Genomic DNA, 16,865 nt, shown 5'->3' with positions numbered 1-16,865 from the left:
CCCCATCCCCACCCGAGGAAGAATGTGTTCGTGTTTAGTTGCTCTACTCTAAATAAGAACATTAAACAAATATGGCTCCCATCGCTCTAGAGATTGTGCCTCCAACTCGAGATAGCATTCTTACGGGCCGGTCTTAGTAGGTGTGGGTGGGGTGGAGGTCTCAGTCCTCTAAACGTCGAAGAGGAGAAATACGCACTCTCCTATCTGCATACAAAAGAGAGAAGTAGTCCTTGTGAGATGCCGGTTTTATTTACATTAAAAAAAAAAAGAAGAAGAAGAAGAAGAAAAGAACTCATGTAATGTTTACTTATTGAAATCCCAACAATATTATTACAACTTACTACTGGGTCTAATATTTGTATTTTTATCTGACAGGTGCCTGTATGTCAGGGAGATATGGCTTGGACTGTAACTACACCTGTCACTGTGACGCTGCCAACTGCGAAGACGTCACAGGTTGTTCTGGTAGTTGCAAGAAAGGATGGTCTGGACCAAGATGCACAACAGGTAAAATAATTGTCGAGTGACAATAAATGTTTGTAAAGCACGAGAGCATATATAAATACATACATACACACACACATTTTTGAAGAGTATTTTTAAACATTTTTTATTTGAAGTTTATAATCTCAGAAGATACAAATGGTGGTCTGTTCTGCGAAATCCATTGCGAATTTTATATAGAGCACATATTTCATGGACACCCTAGTATTTTCTAACACTTGTTTTATAAAAGGTTTGCTTATGGAAAGTTGTGTCACACATAATGCAAAATAATAATATATACTGTTTTAGAATAGATAAACCACGAGAAAACAATGTTTTTGTCTTAAATAGGTAAAAAGCAAAACGTATCTAGTACGTTTCCGGCGACGTCGACGACGGTGTTGTCAACGATTACAGTTAACTCGAACGTTAAATTTACGTTTATCTCTTTTTCTCAAAAACGTTTAGTCCTACGTCATTGAAACTAAGTTTATAGTTGTGCTTATGTATGTTTTGTTACAATGCATGTTTAAAACATTATTTCAAAATTAAATTAAAATTTAAAAGTTAATTGATTTGCTTTAACGTGCATCATTGGGATAAACATCTTTTGATGCACCATAATACGTATGAGCGACAAATAATAAATTTAAGGTTAGTAATATATTTGATTACGAGGACTTTTAGTATTTTATTGTTGTGTAGATGTCAAGACTCAAATGTACCATTCATTTAAGAAGAATGTGTCGTATGTGTTATTAAGGGTGAGACAAGTCTGAAAAAAAAATGTATAGGAAAATGATGCAGTCGTATAAATACGTTTGTAATACTGCTTGAAATAATAGTTATGCATCATCTGTTATTGTTATTATATACATTTATTCATTATATAACTCAAATATTTTGGTATAGCTCTAAATAGCCCAGAACACACCATACTCTGTGCCTTCAGTATTAAGTAACAGTTCTCCCAGAAAGATTCTGTTTGGAAGTTCCTGGAAGGCAAACCTATGCTTGAGCAAGAGTATATTCGATGTCGCTTAATCACATGAATAAACATATTGCACATTGCAAATTTCGTTTGAAGGTAAAATAGTATAACTGTTCAGGATAGGTATGCCGAAGTGATGATACTATTTCATAAATAACTTGGTCACACGTCATAGCAGCTTTTTCTTGTTCAACATTCTTTCATATCTTAGGCAGTAATCCAGTAGTGTTGTCATAACCTCAGGATCAGTAGACAATTTGAGAAATATTAAGCTTAAATGATTTGACTGTTGCTTAGAATTAAAAAAAAAAACCCTGAATAAATCACTCCAATACAATGTTGAAGATGTAAATTCCAAATCAGGGCCATTTATATTCTACGTGAGAGCTATCTTCATTAGATGATATAAACCATCCAGGTATAATTTCTGGTAGTAAAATATGGACCACCAGGTAGTGAATGGCCTGTTGCTTTACATTAAAAGAGGATATGGCAAAGTTAGTGGCAAGTGGAATAACTAATTTCAATACCCATATCATTTTTTGTGGTCTCATAATTTACGTTAAATATTTTTACAACTTGAAATGATAAACAAAATTCTGAAAAATATGAGTTATTACGTTAGTCGTATTTCGAAGTCGTCTGGCACCGAAATTCTTGCCCACTGGACTGAATGAGCCAGCTTTTGCACGGTGCTGGAAAAATATGTCTAGCACCCCGGTGTTGGACGATTTCTACATACGCGTGACGTCATAACTCATGTGTTACGACGATTGACGTCATAACTCGTGTTTTTCAGAATTCTGTTTACCATTTAACGTTCTATTAGGTATGACAAAGTTTGACGTCACTTTGCGCTACATATCTGCCACCAGCTTAAATGACTCACTTTTCAACACAAATATTACAGCTTCTCAATGAAATACAGTGATATTAAATACATGTACATACACAACGTTTTATCGTCTTTCCAACAGATATAATTACTTAATTTATAATTCGTATAAAACTACACCAATAACGATTTTCAAAAGAGCTCTGTCAATGACGTCGCGTAAAAAGTATGACGTCGCGGCCATTTTTACAGCTGATAGGGTCACATGATAATTTTGTCTTAACGCGGTGTCTGACGTCAATGGCTTCTTTTAGAAGTGTTTTGAGGCATTTAAGACGTGGCTCATTATAGAGAAAGGTCGATTTTGTCACTGATAACGAAATGTGATATTTTAAATGTACTTTGAAAAACACTGAAATTCAAATGGATTTTGAGTATATTTCTATACTTCGGCACATCGAGTTCACATATTCAATTGTTAAAATGAACCTATTTCTATGTTTTCTTTGAAGTTTCAAGCCATTTCACCATAGCGCATTTGAGCGCAAGGCGTCCTAACTGGGGTTGTCTCAGCAGTCATGGCGGCAGCCATTTTATCAATCCCATAATACATCGCTTCAAGGTGGCACTGCCTAGTATGTTACATGTGTTTTAGTTTTTAAAAATAAATATTAGGGCCTAATTTGCTGAAATTGCGTTTTATTATAACTGACCATGTGTCAAATATCGGAGGTGAATGTAGCCCAAATACACTATGGCTAGCGAGCTCTCACCCACAATTACATTGTTTTGGTTGTTTCTTGCATGGAAATTTTCTTCCTTTTTTTTAAAGCTGCCATCTTAACTCACATTAATTAGCATAACTTCATAGAAACACACCTACTGTTTTTATAAAGAATTGTGTGTGACAGTAACACAATTTTAATAGTTAAATAAAAAAAATAGATATTTATAGGTAATATTCCAATCATCACACGGTACCCTCCCCCACATGCTATATTGTTCTTTTTAAATGTATTTTCCAGGGAAATATGACCCGACCCCTACCCCTACCCCAACACACACAAAAACCTTTGCTAGCCACCGTCTAGACCTCTACACAATTTCCTGCACAGGCGCCTGTTTTACAAAATATTTCGTTTCAATGCTTCAAATTAATTTTATATGTACATTAAATTGTATTATAAACATGCTAAACTGCAAAATTTGCTGTAATAACAGCAAAAATAATTTATCCTAAAAACATCAACCTAGTAACTGTAACTGTAATGTTTATGTTGGTCTTGCATGGGTAGGGCCCAGATGTCCAACATGTTAGAATGACGACATTGTTGTACACGATTGTAAGCATAACTGGCAGGCAAATCAAGACATAAATATAAATTAATAAAAAAAATAACCCAATCCAAAAACCCAGTAACAACAACAACCCCACCCCAAAATAAACTACAAAATACCTCTCCTTCTTCGGCAAACACACACACGCTCCCCCCCCCCCCCAAAAAAAAAAGAAAAAAAAAAAGACAGAAAAAAAGAACAATAAGAACAAAAACAAACATATAACCCAGACGAACACGCACATTATTAATTAATTAATTAATTAATTAATTAAATCATTTTTAAAAAATCAGCCTTTTATGTTTTGCCAATATATTTTTATTGTTACTCAGCTTAAATCAAGACCTCCCCTACCAAACCACCACCCCCAAAAAGAAGACACGTCATCACCTACCCCAGCAACATTAATTTTTCTTCGAAATATTTTCACTATCATTAATCACATTTGTATTATTATTATTTAAATATATATATTTTTCAGCCTTTTATATATATTTTTCCAAATCTATTTTTTGTTACTCAGCTTAAATCAAGAACTTCGCCACCAACCCCCACCACCACCACCACTACCACCCCAAAAGACCCGTTGGAATTGCCTTATCTATACCTCACAACATAGTCAATTAGTCTTGCCCACTGGACTGAATTAGCCAGATTTTGCACGGTATTAAGATAAATCTGTCTAGCACCCGGTTGACGTCATAACTCGTGGTTTTCAAAATTCTGTTTGCCATTTCACGATGTATCATTGTTTTTAAATATTTAAATAAATTAATATCAACTTTATATCTATTGGTAGGTTGTTACATTTTTATGTCTTTGCATAAGGTGGACTATATTGTAGGTGAAATGTTTACGAATCGTTCTACAATAAATAAACAGTAGCTTACAAAATTAATCTTTTGTTACAATAAGTAAATGGGCAAGAAAATAATCAATCACTGTTGTAAGGCACTTCCAAACCTCGGGACAAAGTGTTTTTGTAAGGGCCCCGGTAAACCTCGACACTCACAAAACACATTTTGTCCCTCACAACGGTGATTGATTATTTGTCTTGCCTATTACATTAGGCTACAGTAACAAAATATTCATTTTGTAAGCTACAGGTTGTTTATTGTAGAACGATTCTTAAACGCGGAATTTTAGTTAGACTGATATCTCATGTGTCCGAAATCACTTGATGAACATTCTGGATTGGTAGCCAAGGACTCATTACACAGACGTCATTTGCCATTGAAATCCATGTTAATTTGACCAACTTCAAATGAAGATTGGCAATAGAATGTGTTCTCATTGGCACTAACAAACATACACCATTGCGAACAGACATCATATAAACATTTATTTTCATTCTAAAATTGAAAACATTTCCATCTCAGTGTTTAGTTAAAAGACCGCATCTTGCTGCTGTACCGGTCCGAACAGCTGGTCCAGGAACCCATTCACAACCACCGCTATAGACCCATGTCCTACACAGTCAATGCATAATATTACCAAATAGAATGGGCAAAATCCAGCCAGAAGGCTTACCATTGAAAAATACCAATTGTTTTAATTATTCCCCAATTACTAGAAGTGTATATGTGAACCACAACATGTCACATCAGGAACTATAGTGGGTGACTCTCACCCGGAAGACAACTGTGTAGTGAGACCTATGTGTTATATGGCTGCCGCATTTTTGCCAAAATCCCACAAATTAGCAAAATTATCAAAACTCACTAGCAAAATGACCTATGGATATGAATTGCAGTTTGATGTATTGTATTCCGTTTACAATTCTGTATTAGCTGATGTTTTCATGATGCGTCTTCAAACTTTTTTAATATATATAAAGAATTTAAGGATCAGACGATATTTTCGACATTATTTTCTGAATGTCAATTATATTAGCTAGACCATAATGTCACCATGGTATTGTTCCATTTTGACGAAAGTGGGTCTAAGCAACCCATAAATGAATTAAAATCCACTGTCATTGACACTGTCGACTAGTTCTAATGGCGAAAACATGCTTACATTTGCACGCAAATTAGGGCGAAAGCGAAAGGTATGCTAAGTGCCCATAACTTGCTTTTTCACAAAGCGCTTCATTTGCACGCTTTGCATGTGTATTCCATGTTCCCAATGCTGAATTTCCGTATAATTGGAGCTTGCGTTCGTGTACGGTGCACACTCCAAATTCGACAATGGTACGACTTCAACTGACTATCGAAGATCGAGGAAGGGCTATTGCTTGGCTTCAGGATGGCAATACGCAAAGAAATGTTGCTCTGAGACTTGGTGTCAGTCAGAGTGTCGTTGGCCGACTGTGGCAACGGTACCAAGCAACGAATTCTGTTCGAAATCGTCCACGTTCGGGAAGACCCCGAAGCACTACAAATAGAGAGGACCGCTACATCACCAATATGGCTCTACGTCAACGCACAACCACTGCACGCCGATTATGTGACAATCTGCGGACTGCGACTGGAACTCGAGTGTCTGATCAAACCATACGCAATCGTCTGAGAGCCAATAATCTACGCTGCCGTCGCCAGGCTGTTCGACCATCACTCCTACCACGTCACAGAACGGCCAGACGTCACTGGTGCACACTTCATCTGCGGTGGCAACGTGTTCAGTGGGGTCGAGTGATGTTCAATGATGAGTCCAGGTTTAGTCTCCAGTTCAACGACGGTCGGGTTCGTGTCTACAGACGTCCTGGGGAGCGCTTCGCTGACGTTAACGTTAGACAACGTCACCGGTTCGATGGTGGCAGCGTCATGGTGTGGGGCGGCATCTCTATCCACCACAGGACCCCCCTCTATGTGGTGGATGGCAATCTGAATGGAATCCGCTATCTGAATGAGATTATCCGGCCGTTGGTTCTCCCAGGCCTTCAGCAGATTGGCGGCGGGGCAGTTCTGCAGGATGACAATGCCAGACCCCACCGCGCCAGGTTGGTAACGGACTTTCTCAGACAACAAGGTATCGCCAGGATGGATTGGCCAGCATATTCGCCTGACTTGGCCCCAATAGAGGACACCTGGGACGAATTAGGCAGGAGAGTTCGGGATAACCATGCCCCTCCGGCCAACCTTCATGATCTGGGTCAACTTCTTATGGCAGAGTGGCAGGCCATTCCCCAAGAGTTCTTCAGACGTCTGATCAACAGCATGAGGCAACGATGTGTCGAGTGTATTCGCGCCAGGGGTGGATTCACACACTATTAAACGAATGTTCTAATGTGTAAAATCCATGTTTGACAACCTTCAACTTTGACAGCATGTCATGTGACTTTCTTGTATACAGTGACGTTTATTTGTGGTTTTTTGTAAATATGGAACAATAAATTTAATTTTTGGTGTAGTTTACATCATCAATCTAATGCACTCTGAAATTATTTGGTTATAAATTTTTGACCCTTAAATTCTTTTGAGTAGTATATATTTTAAATCAAAGCATTTTCAAGCGAATTTTCTTTTTATTTCATCTAGATTAATATATGAGTCATCCATAAAAAAACGTTTACATCAAGGTCTGTGGACATTTTATAACCATGTAGATATTTTATTTACACTCTCGGCTATCATGTCTGGCCACAGCACCGGATGTGACCATCATTGTAGTGTTACCAAGTTTCTCTCTCTTGTGTTGCCAGATTCTACCAGGAACTTGTAAGATTATTCTTTTACGTCCTGTACTTGCCAATAGACTCTTCCTGTTGGCATAACTTGCTTCTTTTTTTTCTTCTTCTTTTTCTTTTTTTTAATTTTTTTTTTTTTTTTTTTGGGGGGGGGGGGGGGGCAAGGAATGTATATATCGTTAAAAAAACACAGGTAGTGTCTTCCATTATGGTTGTTTTTTTATGGATTTCATGTTCGCAATATTTAGCACGGTAAGTGTAGAATAGTCGACTGGACCTGAGTGTAACTAGATCCTTACAAGATACTGCATCAGATAAGTACAACTAAGGCGGCTGCCAGTGCAGATCCAAAGAGGAGAAACGATGAAAAGATGGTTGAAAACTGTTAAAAAGGCCATACGTATTATGTATCAGATCAAATGAGGAAAAGCTATCAAAATGATCGGACACTTTTAAAATGTCCTTGCATATTGTACAATAGATTCCAACAAGGTAGGCAACTTGTTTTGAATGCTGCAGTGTAACACTATCCTTGCTTTCTGAACATGTTCCTGGTTACTGACTTTTAATTCATGTACAGGATATGCTATTTTGAACGGTTGTACCGACGATCCGATGTGCACTGTTGACACAGGTGTGCTTGTCATCCTAAGTAGCAAGTTCCATCATTAAATTACCTTGGATCTCAAATGTTAGATTGCCTTTGTTACATGATAATACTTACCATCAATATGACGTTCTGGTTAAAGACAAGATAACGTCCCTTCCTTTTATATATTTAAATGATGTAACACTGTCTCGTCTTCCATCTATTGAAATGCACCTCATTTATCTTGTATTGTAAGACGAGCGACCTGTAACTTGTTCTCAAAGCAAGGAATGTGTTCTACTGTCAGAAGGCAGAAGGGGAAGACAATGAAAATCATTCCAATCACCCAGAATGGCTTACTGCAGCATTCAACATGAATTTCATACCAAGCTGGAATATGGCCCACCAGTGAATACAAAGCACCAACTCTAGAACGGTGGTGTTGGACTTCTTTTAAAGACATCTAGAACTGCATAGTGTATGTGTGGCATCCACACCATGCAGTGAATTGGTTAAGTGTGGTTGCGTTAGTTACTAGATGTGCACGCAAAACGGCCCATTAGAAATGCACTGAACTGTATATTTGTGATATGTAAACTGTTCCACAAAAACTTCATACATGTACCCCACACTTGGTATATGAAATCAGTAAATATTCTTGAATGATATCTGCCACTATATATTGCAATTCTTAATCGGGTTAATCTATTCTGTGACTACACTAACCTATATTCCAAGGAACACTTGTCTGGTCTTGAACAGAATGATACCAAAGCTAAAAGCTGGTAAGACTCATAATAGATGTTGCAGCTTTCTACGTGAATACCTTGTCTATATATTATGTTCCTTTTTAGAGAAAAATTATTTTGTAATTATTTGAATAGCATAATTGCATTTTTTGATCCCCAAAATGTAACGTTAAATAAATAGCGAGGCTAGATGGCACTGGCGCTTCATTAGTACCAATAGGTTTTACATGATACTATGGCCGCTATAATTTATCTTGAAGACGTTGTTCCTATTAAAAATTTAAAACTAAGTAAATGGGCAGCACTTGGGGAAAAAAGGTATTTTGTGGACCTAAGCTGCCTGACTATTATGCTTAATTACATTTAAAAACGGATAGGATGATGTGTGATGCTTATACTGTCAGTGCTTGGCTGGTGGTACAAACATTCTCAGTCTCCAAACAACTAATGACTAATATTACCACCGAATCTGCTGCTGCATCTTATCTATCCACATACATTTTGGATTCAATGTAAGATTAATACCCACGGGGGTCGAGCATTTTGTTTGTTTTTCCCACCCATGGCCATCAGGGGTTGCTGTTGACTTTTCATAATGTATCAAGGAATCTATCTGTGTGAAGTTTCACGATTTATATTTGGTGTGCATGTTACATATCATTCATGGCATGAACATACAAGTTCTCCCCACCGATATATTGCTCACTCAGCACTCCTCATCACCCAGAATATACGCCTACATGTATATCAGCTATTCAAAATTATATATAAAATAAACACTGGGTTATAATATTCATATGAATTCAGGTGGTCGTATGGATTTCCTACATGGAAGGGGGTGATTTAAAGATATTCTCTGGCAACCAGGGAGTGCTGCTGACTTGGGGCCCATATTTGAAATGTGAAGATTTATGTTTTTTAACCAAAAGTGCACTTGCTTTTGTTAGCCGTCCCACTGTACAGATAACTGTGTCATGTTTTGGTCGTTTCCTTTTCACTTGGCAATCTGCCATTATATTAAAACACTACATTGGTATCAACAACATATTATGTTGTTTCTCAAATCAATGAGAACAAATTTACAACAAAACCAACCAACAATATCGTCTGCACTGAGCTAGATTATCTTGAATTTTATTTTCGAATTATAACCATGAATTATACGCCCATACAGACCCTTCAGAGCCCAGTGATATATTGATATGGTCCTCAACCTGTTGCTACACAACCTCCACCAGATGAAGACTCCAGTAAGTGTTAACCATGGTCGTTTGAAGAGATAAGGTTGTGCTATCTGTTAATACGAAACTATTTAAAATTTATGTTTTGTTTATGTTTGATTTATTTTGACTATAATCGTAAAATAATGTGGAACAAAATATAAATATATGCAGACGCGCATTATATTTAAAATGGGCTTAATTGCATATTTCCAAAAGCTTTATTTTGTGTGCTACAGTGGCTTTTTGAGTTAATATATAACAACCACCAGAAGAAGGGCGAAAGCTTCAAATAGACACCTGTAAACAAAGGATGTCTAAGAAGTTACCAAATGTCCAAGTTACTTCATGTAACATTTTTATGGATGCCTCATAAATTACTCGAGATAACCTAGAAAAAAAATTGGCCTGAATATGCTATCATGTAAAAAAGCAAAAAACATTTGAAGGTGCAAAATGAAAAAGAAACCCAACAAAAACAAACAACCCACCCTACTTTTTTGATTTTAGTAAAATAAATATTCAAGCTACACACCAGCTAATACATAATTGTAAACCAGACAAAATAAGCTAAATTGCATGTCTGTGGGTCACTTTGCTAGTGAGTTATCATAATATTGCTGATTTGTGGGCTTTTGGCTAAAATGCAATAAAATACGTAAGACTTTTTAAAGTTTCCAACCATTCTGTACAGGGAACTTTGTTATGTTTTGGTCGTTTCTCCTCTTTTGATCTGCACTGCCGACCGTCTTCGATATACTTACCTGATGCAGTAGTTCGTAAGGATATTGTTACGCTCAGGTCCAATCGACTATCCTACACATATCATGCTACACATTGCAAACAATGATGCATTCCATAAATGAAACCATAATGGAAGCCACACATTTTGTTCCGAGAGGTGGAATTGCCTTATCTATACTTCACAACGGTGCTTGAATCTTTTCTCCCTTTTTTTGCCCATTTAATTATAGTAACAAAACATTAATTGTGTAAGCTAAGTACGGTTTGTTTATTGTAGAATGATTCGTAAACATTTCACCTACAAACTCATTTAATCATACGTGGAAAATATACAGTCCACCTTATGCAAGGACATAAAAATGTAACAACTTAACAATAGATATAAAGTTGAACATATTCATTTGTTAAATATTTTTAAAACAATGATACAACGTGAAATGGCAAATTTGTTTTTCAAAACCATGAGTTGTAACGTCAATCATAGTAAAACATGAATCATGACGTCAAGCTTATTCAGTCCAGTTGGCAAGATATATATTATAAAATAATTGTTCATCATTTTAAACAGTCACAAATTGTATAAAATCGCGTAGCGTAGCAAAATAATGTATACTAAATTTGTTAGACATCGATACATTCTCAAAAACTGACGAACAATTCTTATAATTACCAAAAAAACACCAACTTATTTAGTTAAAACTACACATAATTCATAAATCAGTTCGTCCAATGATCTGCTTTACGCAATGACGTCCCATTTGACGTAATGACGTAATTTTTTTAGGTGTTTAGTTTAAAATCCTCCACTGCGGTACGCACTTTTATTCAGTTTGTTACAGTTGTACATCGATAAATTCATTAAGAAAATGACAAACAAATTTTATATAATTACAAAGACAGGAGTTTGTGCAAAGGATAGGTTAGGCTACGATAGTCGATTCCTCCCCTTGGTCAAGCAAATATTCTCGTTTTTCAATACTTTTCCAGGGAAGCATGTCTTAACCCCTCATACATTTCGCTAGCCACGGTTTAGCTCCCCCCCCCCCCGCCCCACACTTCTAAAAAGCGCCTGGACACACCATAAAAAATAGGGGAAACTGGGGGCCGATGAGTCATGGGGACCTTTGAGCCACCCCATATAACGACTAACTGCAAAATAGTGGTGACATCTACCCACTGTCAGTGCAACTACTATATATGTGACCTTCACCCATAGTGTTTAGAGAGCTTTGGTGCAGACGATCAACAAACCAGTTACAAAAATAAGTTTTGACTACCTTGAGTAATCTTTTTGTGTATTTTGTTTACCGTTTAATATTGAGATGATAATACATATTTCATAGATCCTGTAAAGGTTTGTGTTTTTCGTTAATAATCTCTCTTGACGTCTATATACAGTTTTAGTCGATCAGCCACGTGGTTCTCTAATATACTTGGCTAACATAATGAAAGTGGTGTTGGGGACCAATGAACTATGTTCTGTGGGGTCCGATGAGCCACTTTGGGGTCCGATGGGCAGGTGGCTTATTGGACCCCACCGTATTTCAAAGGACACAGAACCAGAATTCATTTGATGTTCAATCATCCACCTATGGGGAATGGACAGCTAATTCAGCCCCTGGTCAGCAGCCACGGCCATCCACCAGCACACAGCCACAACCTTCCACCAACACACAGCCACCCACCAGCACAGAGGCACTGCCTTCCACCATCATACAGCCTTCCACCAACACATAGCCACAGCCTTCCACCAGCACACAGGCACAGCCTTCCACCAGCACAGAGGCACAGCCTTCCACCAGCAAACAGCCTTCCATCATTACACAGCCACATCCTTCCACCAGCACACAATCACAGCCTTCCACGAGTCAAATAAAGATGGTAACCGTTTCTCCAGAGCACATACGACCATACCCCAAGGCACCAGAGAGGAAGCAGACTTTACGGAAAAGGGCAAAAAACACTATTCTGACTGACACACCTGTAAGAAACCACATCGCAACTGAAAATAGCAGCAAAAAAGGCAGAGTGCCAGCAAAACGGCGATTGGTAGACGCACACCAAGATAATGTTAAATCCACTGCTGCACGTTTTGAAGAGAGCAACTCTGAGGAGGAATCAGAAGGTGTATATATTGCCTTTCAGGAGAAAGACCCAGAGCAGGGTGATTATGTGCTCACTGAATACGCCCGGAATCGGAGCACTGTTCACTATATCGGTGTAATCACACAACTAAAAGATGACGATGAAGACTATGAAGTCCAATTTCTCAGAAAATCTACCAGGCATACTAAATCATGTGCTTTTATTGAGCCTATCCTGGAAGAAATAAGCTCAGATGAAGCAGATTTGATTTTGGGAGTTCTTCCTAAAGATGTTGCGCAAACCACCAAAAGGCAGAAGGGAATCATACAATTCAGTGTCAATTTTGATGGGTTCAATCTTGACTAAGATTCAGCATTAGTTTAAGACTCTGAAACTACACCGAGTCAATAACACAGTAAACCCTAAAGAAGTGCCGATGTCAGTGTTGAAAATGTAATTCATGCCTTAGTTTATTACAATATGTGTATCTCAGATGACATTTATTGCAGGAATAATAATTGAAAAATTTACATGTGTGTTGTTTCTCGCTAGTTTCACTGTTTGAGATTATGGCCGACAGGACCCCAATGGGTGGCTCACTGGTCCCTTACCTTGGGGTGCGATGAACCTCTATAAGCATTAACAGTTTTGTTATCAACAGCTATGAAGGTTTGAGTGAAATGGCCAAATATCTTAAACATGTTTCATCGGTCCCCAGTTTCCCCTACACATAAATCAACGTCTAGCATACTGTCCATAACCTGTTTTACGTCATGACGTCCCAGCTGGCGTAATGACGTAATTTCCTGAGGTTTATCGAAGGATAACATTTAGGTTTTCTTGCCCACTGGACGGGGTTATCCAGCTTTTGCACAGTTCTAGATAAATCTGTCTGACCCGAGGGCTAGACGATTGCTACATACGCATGACGTCATAACTCATGTTTTACGACGAAAAATTTCATAACTCATGGTTTTCAAAATTCTCTTTGCCATTTGACCATGTATCATTGTTTTAAAAATATTTGAACAAATTAATAGTTTCAACTTTATATTTATTGTTAAGTTATTGCATTTTATGTCGTTGCATAAGTTGGACTATATTTGTCAGCGTATGATTAAATGAGTTTCATTGTTTGTAGGTGAAATGTTTACGATCGTTCAGCAATAAACAAACCGTACGTAGCTTACACAATTAATGTTTTGTTACTGTAATTAAATGGGCAAGAAAAATAATCAGTCACCGTTGTGAGGTATAAATAAGGCAGTTCCAACCCTCGGGACAAAGCATTTTATCCCTCGGTTTGGAATTGCCTTATCTATACCTCACAATGGTGATAGATTCTATTATTGTTCGACGTCGTCCACTCAGAATTGAGGAAATCGTATACACGCAGAAATTTTGCAATTATATATATATATATATATATATATATATATATATATATATATATATATATAAAAACATCGCTGCTGCTACTGGGTCAATAATTTATGGAAAAAACGTTTTCAAGTTCGACAAAAATATACAAAATATATAGTAAATATGTCATATGGGACCACATAAGTCATTTGACATAACGTGTGTATATTTATGTCAAAGTTTGAGATAAACATACAAACTCTTACATGTTTATATAGAGAAACGGTTCGGACTCACTTCTTGCTTTGAAATAGCGTGACGTTTGAGAACACGGAGTTTGACATATAAAGAGTATAGTATATATATACACACATAAAAATGATAAAAGAAAACAAGTGTACAGTATATATGTATTTTAAAAAACTATTTAAAGAAATAATTATCCTTTTGCATGTTTCAATCTTATCTTCAGAAAGGCCTTTGTGTATATATATATATATATATATATATATATATATATATATATATATATATAAACCATCGCTGCTGCTACTGGGCCAATACAAGTTTCCCCTTGCCAACCCCACCCCGCGCTTCCTACGTATTTAATTTGTGTCACTTGCACTCGCTTTTAAGTTTTATCTAGTTAATATTATATTACGTTATGTTAATGCGAGTTAGTTTTAGATCGATAATTTTGTTATTAAAACCTTCATTATAAAAGCTATCTTGTTAATTTGTAGTGTTAAATGATATTTACTTTTTTTCAGCCATCTTTGTTTGTTCGTGTAACATAACGGTTTATTTATCGAAAGACTGAGAGATAAAGACTCCTCGGTGGTGGAAATTTCGACCCGGGACGAGACATGACTCGGGTGTTCTTTGTCTGTCCTACATGACCACATATATGGAGTCTATTAATCTAATATCGTGCAAAAGCTGGCTAATTTAGTCCATGTGGGAAAGAATATACGAATATACCGAGCCAGCGTTAAGACAGAAAATCCTCTATTCAGTAAAAATAGATATAGGTCATAGAAACATGTTTCTGTTTTGGTAAATCTTTCCTACATGTATACTGAAGATTGTTTGACCAGCTCTTCATTCGCCAATCAATGATTGATTTTTTTTTGACAGTCATCACTAGCAATACTATATATATAAATTGTGAGGGTATTTTATTTTGATGGCTATAATACTATAGATTCAAATTGATATTTCAGAGAATGTAGCTTTACTGGAAAATGCCTACCAGAGTTCATACTTACTCAACTACCAGGATGTTGCTGAGCATGCTGTAGATGGCAACCGTTACGCTATAGGAGGAGGGCCCTGTATAATAACTGGTGTTAATCTGCCACACACGTGGTGGGAAGTAGACTTGGGAAGAGACTACTACATACACAAGCTAGATATTTACTTCCGCACCGACTGTAAGTATTTGGGCATTATATGCAGACTATGCCTGCCTAAACCTGAATTTTGTTTACATGTTTTACACAGTACGTATATAACAATACATATTAGTGTAGGCCTACATCTTTATGTTACAGACATAACACCGAAACATACTTATTCCATGCTCCACAGCAATCATATTAATAATTATGCATACTAATATATATGCGTATTAATAATTACTTAAATCCGTCTCTATCCTACATTCCAAACATTTTCGGGCATATACTTGGATAACAAAATAAACGTTGTAGACAATTCTCAGTTATTTCGTAATGTGTAAGGACAAGTAAAGATGCAAATTAATAAAACCAAAATAAATATTATATGTATTTATTTGACAAAAAATAAAGCATCCACAGCTGCTTTATATGTAGTACCAGAAAACTGAAACAGCCTCGTATCTCAAACGTAATGAGACTGTCCCGCATATGCTGCTATTCTACCATGTCTTTATATCTGGATACAAATTACTTATTGATGATATGTTTCAGTTTACAAATACCACGTACATCTGCAGCCAAAACCAGTTTGTATTTCTTAACATACCTACGGAATTACAGATACATAAAATCCAGTTTGTGCTACTACCACTACGACACAGTCAATGTCGCTTGGACAGTGCATAAACTGCTCAAATAGTTCAGTCATTTTACAAACCGTCTGAAAAATCAGGCCATTTATTTGACAAATTGACACAAACATTGATTTGGTGAAAGAAAACGAAAGTAATGTGTATACACAAACAATGATATTTTCAACAACAGAACAAAATGCATTTAATATGTACTGTCGGTCATTAAAGAGGATACATCTATTAATCAGAAATAGTTTACAATTGAAGTAAACACAGTGTCATCTCTGTAAATAACAACACAGCGAGTTTGCTTCGTTATATTAAGTTCTTCCTACATAATTCGTCATTTAACTTACATTGAATCTCTTAATTATAATTAAAAATAATATATACTACCTAGACATTTGTTCGCTTAGTTGAACCTTGCATATTTGACACCCCCAACAATATCTAGAAGGAATAATAATTAGTAGTACATTTTATTCGCATATGATTATTCACTATACATTTGACTCTACAATAGAGTCTTATTCAAATGCAATCTATATATTTAGCTGTGCAGTTTATATGCTGTTCGTGTATGATTCAATTGTTATTCTGTAACTTGCCATTTATGCAATAACTTAGTCGTTAGTTAATTAGGGGCTAGCAATCAGACCAATTAGTGTCAAACTAAATTACACCAATTACCTATCAACAAATATCTGATAATATTATTTTTTGTATACATGAAAGAGACACCCAATGAGAGCAGCTCTGCTGTTAGTACCCCTGAGGTTCTCAGTCGCAGTGCCAACTCTATC

General features: G+C 36.6%; 1 protein-coding gene across 1 annotated transcript in view; it reads left to right on the top strand.

The window, feature by feature from the left end:
- Positions 1-16,865, top strand: part of LOC121368736 (protein draper-like) — a 43,066-nt gene that overhangs the window by 3,464 nt on the left and 22,737 nt on the right. The window contains exons 2-3 of the mRNA XM_041493485.1: positions 376-507; positions 15,251-15,460. Coding sequence (XP_041349419.1) covers positions 376-507; positions 15,251-15,460 — 342 coding nt within the window. The remainder of the gene's footprint in view (positions 1-375; positions 508-15,250; positions 15,461-16,865) is intronic.

Source organism: Gigantopelta aegis, chromosome 3 (genome assembly GCF_016097555.1).
Source record: "Gigantopelta aegis isolate Gae_Host chromosome 3, Gae_host_genome, whole genome shotgun sequence".
NCBI lineage: Eukaryota > Metazoa > Mollusca > Gastropoda > Neomphalida > Peltospiridae > Gigantopelta > Gigantopelta aegis.
The sequence above is the reverse complement of the archived record's forward strand: the minus strand, read 5'-3'. Positions and strand labels throughout refer to the sequence as shown.